Genomic DNA, 12495 nt, shown 5'->3' with positions numbered 1-12495 from the left:
GGAACTCACACAAGAGGCTTTATTAAGCAGACAGGCAGAGTGTCTCCCTGCAGGGTGGGAGAGAGAAAATGAGAGAAAGAGAGAGAGAGAGAGAGAGAGAGAGAGAGAGAGAGAGAGCGTGAGAGAGAGAGAGCAAGCTTGCACAAGAGGGAGAATGAAAGCCAGGAGGAGAGAGCATGAAAGTGAGGAGTAGAGAGAGACAAAATGGCAGGGAGCTATTCTTAAGTAGTGGAATCTTGCAGGCTAATAGCAGACCAATGACTGACTAGGATGTTCATAGGCTGACAATCTGGACCAATAGCTGGCTGGGATGTTCACAGACTGACAATCTGGGTTGTAAAATGGTGTGGGGGAAGGAGAATAATGGTGGCAGCAAAATAACAGATTTGATGCCAACAACCATGAAGAAAGTCAAAGCCAAACTATGAGAACCCATTTACAGCATAGATACAGGACACTGGGAAGATTCTGGTAATATATGAAGTTCTTACTTATGGGAAAAGAAGCTGAGAGGTGAAAGGAAGAAGAAGATGAGCATAAGGGAAATTCACATGATAAATACAAAGAGCCAATAAAAATTATAAAAATATTCTCAACGTCATTCATATCTAAAAGAAGTTAAGTGAAGTATTATTTTTCACTTAATGATAAGTGTTTTAAATTATGATAATATTCAGTAATGAGGGCATAAGAAAATAGGTACTCTCCTCTCTGTTGATGGAAGTTTAATTTATAGGGCAATTTGACAATAGCTACCTAAATTTAAATGTTCATATTTTTTACTCATGATTCTATCTAAGAAACCAGCCAGTGGAAACACTCAAAAATCCATGAATTTTATGATGTATTTATATTTACATATTGCACAATTGTTTATAGCAGTAGAAATAGTAAACAGACTAGGGAAATGACAATAAATTTGGAGATGTCGAAACTATAAAACAGGACATGCTGTTAAAAAGTCCATATGTAGTAACAAGAGATTGTGTTCAAGACTTTCTATAAGGTGGAAAAAGCAAGCTGAAAAACTACATAGTATGAGGTAGGGGGTAGAGAGAGAGAAAGGGGGGCAGAAAAAGGGACAGAGAAGACTCAGAAATGAAGGATGGATAAATGAATGGATAATTGATAAGTGAATGGTAGGTGGATAGATGGATAGATGATTGAGAGATAGACGTGTGCATTAAAGGATATCTGCAGAAAAAAACAAAAAAATTAACAGTTTTAAGAGCATTGTCCCCCTTTGGGGAAGAGTTGAGATTGTGGGAGGGATTTGCTTCTCATATCATATGTATCTCCAATGTTTAGGTTTTTCTGATATATCTATTACTGGGCACAGTGGCACACACCTGTAATCCCAGTGACCCGGAGACTGAGACAGGAGGATCACAAGTTTGAGACCAGCCTCAGTAACTTAATAAGACCCTGTCTCGAAATTAAAAATAAATAAAAATGGCTGGGGATGCATCTCAGTGCTAGAGAATGCCTAGGTTCAATTACACACACACACACACACACACACACACACACACACACACACTCACACAGAGCAGAGGTGTTTGCTCCTGGAAACCAAGATTAGAACCCACTCCTCCTATCTGAAGGGGGCCTGGGATTCCCTGAGCAAGTGAGTCCGATATATCCTATATATGTCTGTAAGCTGCTCACTTCCCTATCCACCTTCTTGTTCCTTCTTCACAGCCTGATCAGAGACAGGATCAAACTCTGTCCCCAAATTCCATGTATTTTGAAACAATACCTCCTGACTATCTTTTCAACTCTGCGAATAACATCCAAATGGCAGCTCACTGATATAGGTTGTTTCTTCAAATTTTACTCAAGACAGAAATATGATATACTGTTAGCCATTTGTCTTCTACTCCGGCAGTCGCTTTCAGGTACCATTAAAATTCCATTCCAGTCTTTGCTATGACAGCACTGGACCCTTTTGTAACGGGGTGATGGGTTTTTAGTTTCTTTTTCCAACATCAGCTCCTTTCCTACCGAATGTATTGTACGTTAACCATACAAGGCAAGAGGGAAATTAATCATTCTTTACATTTATAAAGTTCTTTATAGCTTTCAGATGCTGCCACATCCATCAACTCATTCGATTTGATCTTTGCATCAACCCTGGGAGTTGGGAAATAGGAGCTGATGGAGAGACTCTTGGAAATTTTTACAGATGAAGAACTTGAAGTCTAAGTGATTTGCTTATATGCCCATGAGTCATGCTTAACAGTGCTGTTATCAGCTCAGTTGGGGCCTTTTGGTTGTGGTCAACAGACACTGATCTAGCTGAATTAGGCAAGAAATAGCTCAGTATATCAAAAAAGTCAACCTAAGAAAAGACAAAGACCACACTAGCTTTCAGGGTTTAACTTGGATCAGGAGAGGCTGGGCCCAGTGACTGTCTTCCAGAACAATGGGGAAGAGGTCATTTCTGAAAGGAAATAGGGACCTGATCCTACAAGAAAGGGACCAAGAAGATGAATAGATAAAAACAGCAGAGTCCATGGCAGGCATATGGAGTTGGGCTCTCTTGAGACTCCAGGAAGAGCTGGTGCTCATGCACATGCCCTCTCCTACCCTCTCCCTGCATCCCAACCTGCTGATCATATGACCTGTTATGTCTGCATACACACATTCATCACTGCTGCTCACATCTCTTCAGCTTCCTTAGCCCACAAGGGCATCCTAGGTCAAAGTCCACTTACAGCTTTCTAGTTTGATTCCCATAACTAACTCAGTCATTCTCTTGAGTTTTTCAACCCCAATCCTTAAGAGAACCATCTGTGTTAGTCTTTTTCAAGCAGGTCACACAAATCACAGAGAGCTGGCAAGCTAAGAAGAGGTGCTCCTGTAATAAGTCCTCAACCCTGACCTAATTGACCTTTGCAAGCAGGCAAGAGACAACCGGAGGTGGAAAGCAGCAGGTGATGGCTGATTGACATCTCTGGTGCCATATTGCAAGAGGATGGAGTCCTTGTGAAGAACAGAGTACCCTTCTTAATCATGTGTTTTCTGCCACGGGGCAGGTCAAGGTCCTTCTGGAAGAAATATTGGAACGGGTGACAGATGAGTTTAACATCCCAGAGTTGATGGCTAAAGTGGAGGAGCGCACACCTTACATTGTAGTTGCCTTCCAGGAGTGTGAGCGGATGAACATCCTCACCAGAGAGATTCAGCGCTCACTGAGGGAGCTGGATCTTGGCTTAAAGGTGAGTGAAGTCTACTGAGAAAGAGGTGTTGCCAGAGGACACAGCTTTCTCCACAAGAAAAGAGCAACATGGGGGAACCTAGGAACTAGAAGACATCCGTTCTAGAGCAGCCTAAATGCCCCAAAAGGTGTTAGTCCCCAGAAACCAAAATCTGACCATGAAGTTGTCTGAAAGTACAAGATACTGCCCAAGCTCTGATGTTTCTTTTTAGCAAAGAAAGTCTACTATCTTCTAGCAATTATTTAGGCAAGTTTACTTCATTCACTGTGAGGTGGTATAAAGTATCTAGCGTAGAACCTGTTATAACTGTTTACCTGGGTGACAGATAAATGGGAGATCTTGCCACCTTTGAGGAGCTGTCATGAATCACAGTGGGTGTGGTCAATTTACATCATCATGTTATTAAAAGAATCATAATCTGGGGCTGGGGCTGGGGCTGTAGCTCAATGGCAGATCAGTTAACCTGCCATGTGTGAGGCCCTGGATTCAACCCCCAGTGTCACAGAAAATAATAATGACAACTGTAATCCTAGACAGAGGGAAAATAAGAACCCAGTTTTGTAGCTGATGATGAAAGCTCACACAAGCCCTGGAGGTCTGGGTGTGGAACTGCCGGTGCCTTCATGTCTGGCTCTTGGAATTATGGCCACCTGTGTGTAGGAAGAATAGTTGCAAACTTTTCCCATGTAAGCACATAGAAACTAGGAAACCAGACAGCAAAAACTAGGTTACTAGGTTTTTAAAAAAATCTCTTAATTTCCTCTTCCCCCCCAATATGGGTGTAGAGAAATGAGAAATAAGATGTTGAAGACCTACAGTGTTTGCAAATGTTTCCAAATCCTATACTCACTTATAATCAAATGAAATACAAAATTCCACTGAACAATCTCAAATGTAAATAAGGATTTTGCCTGTCATATTAAGCATCTCTGTTACTGTGGTAAGCAGGTATATATTAGCAATTATCCTGAGTAGTGTTGCTGCAATCTTAGCTTATTGAATCCATGCAATTTGATACAGTCTATTTACCTATTTAACTTTCAATTCATTCACTCATTCTTCCACAAGCCTTCGCTGTGGTTCTGTGTCATGAATCATAGAGCATGCCTGGGCAAAGATGGAGGGGAAGGGGATGGAGTCCAGTTTGAGCTATATTGATTGATGAGCTCTTCAGACAAGTCTCAGGAGACTGAAAGAGGAGCCTCACCTTCCAGAAGGACAGTCTTGGGAAAACAATCCAATGGAATATAACACATAGCAGAAGTAATTAAATGTCACATAGAAGCCAGAGAAGAAAGGAGAAACAGGTATGTGAGATAAGGAAAGGCCCCAGAGAAGTGGCATCAAGAAGGCTTTGGAGGAAGGGTAAATTAAGACAGATGACAACAAGAGAAAGAGACTTCCAGAGCAGAGAGGTCAGGGTCTATTCTAAGAGACTAATGGCTCACTTCTGTGTCTTGCATTCCATTTCATTTGGGGAGTAATATCTTAGATGGAGATATGGACAGGGTTGGCAACTGTTTTTCATTATTAAGACACTTGATGACATCAGACTGTTTTGTGACTGATTTTCTCTCCTGATTGACAAAAAATTGCTTCTAAATAAGTAAAAATGTTCAAAGATGTTCAGACATGAAGTATAACTTGCTCATGTGGGAATCTCTTCTGGTCTTCATTCCCACACACTGTGCTGACTTAATAGTTCAGGCCTGGGAGGCAGGGTCACCTTGCTTTGGCTCTTTACTATCACCCACTAGGCAGTTACCCTGGTCCATGTGCCTTTGGTCATCCAGTACTGTATCAGAAGTCCAAGATGCATCACTGCTGTCCATCTCAGTTTGGAAGCCAGACGGGAAGTGGTAACACCCTTACCATTTCTACATCCTTCCAATCTCCTCACCTCCCCATGTCTTATAGAAATGAAAGCTTGTTGCAAAGAACATCTTCCTCGGGGCTGGTGGTTCACCCCTGTAATCCCAGAGACTCAGGAGGCTATGGCAGGAGAATGGCAAGTTCAAGACCAGCCTTGGTAATTTAATGAGATACTAACTCAAAATTTTAAAAAAATAAATAAAATAAAAAGGACTAGGGATCTGGGGATGTAACTCAGTGGTAAAGTGTCCCTGGGTCCAATCCCTGGTAATAAATAAATAACCATTTACAATCTCATTTCCTAGGGGAGAAAGAATTGAAGGGAGCTGATCCTTAGGACAGGGTACAGTATGGAACCCCTCAAAGAGGGAGCTGATCTGGGTATTGCTGCCCTGTCCCTGATTTCTGGATGAAATGCTACTGCATGGCTGTGAGCCCAGGGCAGCAGCAGCTGCTTTAGCTGCAAGGAGAAGCCCTTTCCAAATGGAGGTTCCTACCTCTCACCCCTAGAGACTTGAGTCCTTAGGTTTGGACTGGAGTCTATGAATATGAACTTCTAACAAGCTCCCTGGCTTAAAGGAGTGAAGGTCTACAGGAAAAATAAGGTTTGGAGTTTTTTCTGTATTATACCAAAGAAAGATCATAAAAGAATTTATTTTTAGGGATGAATAAGTTGTTAAGGTCACAGCCAGACAGCCTTCATCATATCCAGGAAAAGGTGTCATGCAGCAAAGTTTCTCCTGACACGTGGAAACAAAGGAAGCATGTCACATCACCCAGAATCTTCTAAAGAGAAGGGTCCAGTGTTTTAAGTTTTCTTTTTATGGCCTCAGCCCATGAGCAAGTAAGTGCAGATATTAATCAGTGTTACCTAGATCCAGACCAGAGGGTTTAGGAAACTTATGCTTGAATGTATATGCGAGCAGGTTTCTTTACTGTAGTGTAGCTTGAGCCTTTAAGATTGGTCCATATATTCACAGTTTGGCCAGAGGATCTTCCTGTCTACCCACCCTAGCCTCCACCAATCTGGCAGCATTTCAGGAATCTTTTTTTTTTTTTTTTTTTTTTTCTGAAGACCTTTCAGGATGTGATGGCTCTTCAGGAGGGGACTCTGGTGTACTTAGTGAACTGGTGGGGAGAGAGAACAGGTTCTCTCTTGCTTCTTCTCATCTCCTAGTAGTTCTACTTTTGTTCAGTCATGAAAATTCCTGAGTTCAGAAACCGAACTATAAGGTGGATGATTTCTTCTTTTCCTAAATCATTCCTACTTCCTCATTAAACTGGAGAAACCAAAGAGACAGTACATTATTTAAGTTTCCACCACTTGCACATTCAATTACTAAGTGCAAAATCACTGTCAGAATAAATTATAATCTTATTATAGGCAGATATGAGAAATTTCTAAGAAAGCCAAGTCACACGTTATATCCCTTTGCAATCAAAATGTGTTTAGATTTCTGAAGGGTGTTAAGAATTAAGTGTTGCATTAAAATTGTTTTATTAGATCTTATTTTTAAGAGCAATTTTAAGTCCCCAGCAAAACAGAACAGAAGATACAGAGATTTCTTATGTGCCTCCTGCCCCTTCCCCACTATCAGCAGCCCCCAATACAGTGGATACATTTGTTGCAGTTGAGGAACCCACATTGCCACATTGTTATCAGTATCCATAGTTCACATTAGGATTCACTCTTGGTGTACTTTCTATGGACTTGTAAAACTACATAATGACATATATCCATCATAGTTTCATACAGAGTATTTTCACTGCCCTAAAAATTCTCTGCATTGCCAGGCACAGTGGTGCATGCCCGTAATCCCAGAGGTTTGGGAGGCAGAGGCAGGAGGATCGTGTGTTCGAAGTCAGCCTCAGCAATGGCCAGGTACTAAGAACTCAGTGAGACCCTGTCTCTAAATAAAGTACAAAATAGGGCTAAGGATGTGGCTTTGTGGTTGAGTGCCCCTGAGTTCAATCCTCGGTCCCCCCCCCCCAAAATCCTCTGCATTGCATGCATTTTAATCTTTTCTAAGCATATTATTTCTCCTTGCAAAAAGTGTGTGGAGTTTACATGACTTCACTGAGGCATGGTAACACAGACTAAGTGTTGATTTAGCCCCAGGAGATAATCAAAAACAAAAGACTTCTCTGTATAAGCACAAAAGATGACAGCTGGCAGTGTCCAGGGTCCCATTTGACTTCTGTATTTGTCCCACTTTGGCAGAGTTGTCAAAGACTGGGCTATTTTCTTTATACCAGTACTTTTTTCAGTACTGCTAGCAGTCAAGGACCTGATGCACTGTGTGTCCTGTTGGATCATGTTATGGAACAATTCCAGAGTGAGACCCTTTATTCCCCCTCAACTCACATGACAGATGACACTCACACATACGACATACTTCCATGGATGTACTTCATCTAATAACATCGAAAATGATTTTGTAGAAAAGCAAATTTGAGGGCATTATTTATATTGCTGTACATTTGTAAAAGTACTTTATAACCATGGACATAAACTGGTCATTGAAAACTTTTAAAGGAAAAAGTAAATATGGCTCGTATTTCATTAACTTTTTTAACTCCTTTGCACTTTGTTTTTTATAATAAATCATGACTTTTATACATATCTTTTCACCAGATTGTCAAGAAAATAATATTATATGCACATAAACATTTTTATTAAAACTGTAATACCTCATATTTTAAACATAGCCCTGGCAAAAACATACGTAGTACAGTTCACATGACCAACAGTAAACAGCCTTTCTGCCTGAGGAAGTATTGTCCTGTAAAGTATTGTCCTCTGAACAGATAGTCTGTGCTAATAAGGTCACATGTGGCTAGAGCACATGAAATGTAGCTAATGTGACTTAGCTTACAATTTTAATTCATTTGCATTTAAATAGCCAGATGTGGCTAGTGGCTCTCATATCAGACACTGTAGGTCTGAAGCATTTTTATTTGGGTACTTGCAATGTAAAAATAATGTAAGAACAGTGGGTAAAGATTTTCCTTATATTGGGTAGTTTTCCCATAAATAATAGTCCCTCATCCTGCTTAGGGAAGGGGAACTCTAGTCCTCTTTCCTAAAATGGCTTGTAGTTCTTAAAGGTCTATGTGTGTGTGTGTGGTGTTAGGGATGGAACCCCAGGGTTTTGCATAAGCCAGGCAAGCACCCTGCCACTGAGCTACACCCCCACCCATCAAAGGTCATTTTTAAAGTTCACCACAGTTACTTCTCCCACTGAATTCTCTCCTGGTTCTCTTCTCCCAGGTTGTCTTAGCATGGACTCCTGTACAAAATCCCATAGACAGGGGGTTTTAAACAACAGAGATTATTTTCATCATTCCGGAGCCTGGAAGTAAAAGATCCAATATCAGCCAATTCAGTTGCTGGCAAAGGATCTCTTCTGGGTTTGAAGATAGCCTCGTTTTCTCTGTATCATCAGATGGTAGAGAGGGAGAGAGTCTTCCTCTTTGTTGAAGGCCACAGGTCTATCAGACCAGAGCGCCACACTTAGGACCTCATTTAACCTAAATTACCTCCTTAAAGGCCTTCTGTCCAATACAAGCACATGTGGGGGAAGGTAGTGCTTCCACATAGAGTTTGGTGAGAATGTAATTCAGTGCACAGCAGAGATCTTTCTCCCATCAGCCCTGGAGACGTTGCTGAATTAGCAGACTGTTGGAACGTCCTACAGCCAGCCCCAGTCATTCCACCAGACACCTACTCACAACCCTTTTGCTGCCCAGGCCTCACAGGGCACCAGCACATGATACCAGAAGCTTCACCTAGCTATCACTCTCACTTACCTTTTCAGACTCCCTCTCAAACTTTGAAAAACACTGATTTTAAGATACTGGGCAGCAGGCAGCTTAAGGCTGTGATATTTGAAAGAAAGGAAACAAGAAATGTCACTCCTTTACTACACAAACTTACTCTGGGGAGGCAGTTTCCAGGTATCAGTTAAAAGAGAGAGCCCAAAGGATTTCATCTTGATGAATTGAGAGGATTCAATTCATCCTCTGAATTGAGAGGACAGAGATAAGAGTTCTCAGAGTTCAAGGTGACTAAAATTTGCAGAGTAGAGTACCTAAGGTGAGGACCTGACAGAGAAGAAGCTCCAGAGATCCTTAAAAGGAATTCCCTTTGGATAATTAGTCTCTTTGGATACTTACTTTCTGCATATGACAGGAAACTATCTGAGTTTGGGGAAGAACCATCAGAAAGACTAGAGAGAACAGATCTGGGAGTACTTTGTGGTCCTACTAGCTAGAGTAGAAAGAACTAAATAAATAAATAAAGTACCAGGAAGTATTGTCCTAAGAGTACAGTGCTTGCCTTAGCATGGCCTGGGTTCAATCCCTATCACAAGAAGATGGGGAGGAGGGAGGAGGAGGAGGAGGAAGAAAGGAAGAAAGGAAGAGAAAGAGAGAGAGAAAGAAAGAAAGAAAGCAGGACTATAGACTCTTTTCCAAGACAAAGTAAATCAAAATGGAGGCAGAAATGACAAAGACAATGGAATTAGCAGGCAACAATGCTGAAGCAACCATTAGATGTTTGTTCTATATGTTCAAGAAGACAGAAAACAGGAGTATGGTGAGGTAAAAAAGAAAAAAAGGAAGATACAGGGCTGGGGTTGTGGCTTAGTGGTAGAGCACTTGCCTAGCATGCATGAGGCACTGGGTGTGATCCTCAGCACCACATATGAATAAGTGAACAAAATAAAGGTATCGTGTCCATTTACAACTAAAAAATTTTTTTAAATAAAAAAGGAAGATACAAAAAAACCAAATGGAATTTATAGATATGAAAAATACAATATCTAAAATAAAGATGCAAATCAAAAAAGAAGAAAATATACAGTAAGCAAAAGTAAGTTTTCTAAATTATGTTTGGCAGTTGATACAAAATTTATAACACTGTCTCATATAGTTGTAAATATGTTGAGGAATATTTTAGATAACTATTATAAATGAAGGAGAGTAGAGGGATGCAAAATGAGGTAAAGTTTCTATATACCACTAGAACTTTGAAATGATGAGAGCAGAAGACAGTGACGTTATGTATGCATAATGTAAATGCCCAGAGCAACAACAATGAAAGCTATAAAAAGAGATAACTCAAAAATACTCTAGATGAATCAAAATGAAACATTATGTTTTTCCAGTGACCCATAGGAGGTCAGGAAAAAATAGAAATGAAAAGCCAGGAAAGAGAAATTTAAAATGAAACAAAAATGAAATGGCAGACTTAAGCCCTTAACCTATAAGTAATTACATTAAGTGTAAATGACCTTGTACACCAATTAGAAGACAACTTGTCAGAATATACATAACCCAACATATGTTGTCTTCAGGAAACTCACTTCAAATATAACATAGGCAGGATGAAAGTAAAAGCATTTTTAAAAATATATTATGCAAATATCCATCAAACAAAGTAGAAGTGGCTTTATTACTATTAAAGTAGACTTAAGAGCAAGGAGAAGCACCAGAGACAGAGAAAGATGTTACATAATGATGATAATCTACCAGAAAGACATAGCAATCTGAAATATGCATGTACCAAACAACATAGCTACAAAAATATGTGAAATGAAAATTAATGGAACTGATAAAAGAAGTAGATGAATCCTCGATTACAGTTGGGGACCTCACTACCCTCCTCTCAATAACTGAGAGAACAACTACAAAAAAAAAAAATCAGTAAGAATAAAGGGGTCAAGTACACCACCAATCAACAGGATTCAGTTCACCCACAAAACAGCAGAGTATACATTCTTTTTAAGTTCCCCTGAAACAAATGCCAAAATATACTAACTCTTGGATCATAACACAACAAACTTCAGCAAAATTTAAAAGAATTGAAGTCATACATTTTGTTCTTCAACCACAACTGAATCAAAGTAGAAATCAATTACAGAAAGATAATGGGAAAATCTCCAAGCACTTAGAAATGAAAAATATACTTCTAAATCAGTCATGTGTCAAAGAAGAAATCTAAAGAAAAATTAAAATACATTAAATTGAGTGAAAATGAAAGTAAAATAACAAAACTTGTGGCATACCCTCTACTTCCCACCTTAAGAACCTAGAAGGGCAAAATAAAGAAGGCAGGAGGAAGGAAACAATAAGCATAAAATTAGAAATTAATGAAATTGAAAACTGTAAAATGATTGGAAATAAAATCAATGAAACAAAGTGCTGACTCTGAAAATCAATGAGATTTAAAAAATTCCCAGGAGACAAAGATTAAAAAAAACAAAAAAAGACACAAGAGTTCCATTATCAGAAATGGGGAGTATTGCTTCAGATTCTGCAAATTTCCAAAAGACATCTTCAAACAATTCTACACAGGTAAATTTGACAACCTATATAAAGTAGATTAATTCCTCAAAAAATAGAGACAACAATAATATATCCACAATGAAATAGATCATCTGAGTAGCTCTATAACCAGCCCTATAACTAGTTGGACTATTAAAGAAGTATCTGAACCCAGAAAGTTTCACTGAGGAATTCTATCAAACATTTAAAGACAAATTCTATCCAATCTCTTTCCAGAAAATAGAAAAGGAAAGAACGCTTTTTCTTTTTGTGAAGCTAGTATTGGTTATCCTGATACCAAAATCAGAAAAAGAGTACAAAAAAGTTTAAACTACAGATCAATATCTCTCACAAATATAAATGAAAAAAGTCTTTAACGAATTATTAACAAATGGAATTTAACAAAATATAAGAAGCATTTTCACCACAAACAAATGGCTTTAATTCCAGGGATACAAAACTTTCAATATTCAAAAATTGGTCATATTAGCAGTCCAAAGAAGAAAAATCATGTATAATATTAGTTGACACAGAAAAAGCATTTGAGAAAAAACATTAATTCATAATAAAAACTCTCAAAAGAGTAATAGAAGGGACTAATGCAATTTAATTAACAGCATTTACAAAAATACTAAAGCTATCATACCTAATGTTAAAAAACAATGTTTTTAAAACCCTGATCAGGAAAAAGGTAAGATGTCTACTCTTACTTGTCTTATTCAATTTAGGCTGGAAATTCTAGCCAGTTCAAGGCAAGGCAAGGAAACAAAATGCATCCAACTAAAAAGGAAGAAATAAAACTATCCCAGTTTTCAGAGGACACTATTATCTATCTACATAGAAAATTGCAAGTACTTTCCAAAAATATTTCTAGAATGACTAACTGAGCTCAGGAAGGTCAGAGGATACAAGATAAACACACAAGGGCAATTTTATTTCTATATATAAGCAATGAAAATATAACACCAAAATTTAAAATACAGTATAATTTACAAGGGCTCAAAAAATGAAATACATACATTTAAACCCAACAAAATATGCATAAGATTTTTATGCTAAAAACTACAAAACTTTA

The 12495-nt window shown here is 38.8% G+C and overlaps 1 protein-coding gene across 2 annotated transcripts in view; it reads left to right on the top strand.

Annotated features, from left to right (window-relative positions):
• The window catches only part of Dnah9 (dynein axonemal heavy chain 9), a 338036-nt gene that overhangs the window by 312627 nt on the left and 12914 nt on the right, over nt 1-12495 (top strand). For both annotated transcript variants that reach the window (XM_047545691.1, XM_047545694.1), the window contains one exon: nt 3039-3221. In XM_047545691.1, the coding sequence (XP_047401647.1) occupies nt 3039-3221 (183 nt within the window). The remainder of the gene's footprint in view (nt 1-3038; nt 3222-12495) is intronic.

The sequence above is a fragment of the Sciurus carolinensis genome, chromosome 3 (genome assembly GCF_902686445.1).
Source record: "Sciurus carolinensis chromosome 3, mSciCar1.2, whole genome shotgun sequence".
Classification (NCBI taxonomy): Eukaryota; Metazoa; Chordata; class Mammalia; order Rodentia; family Sciuridae; genus Sciurus; species Sciurus carolinensis.
Note: the sequence above shows the minus strand (reverse complement) of the source record. Positions and strands in the feature narration are given on the sequence as shown.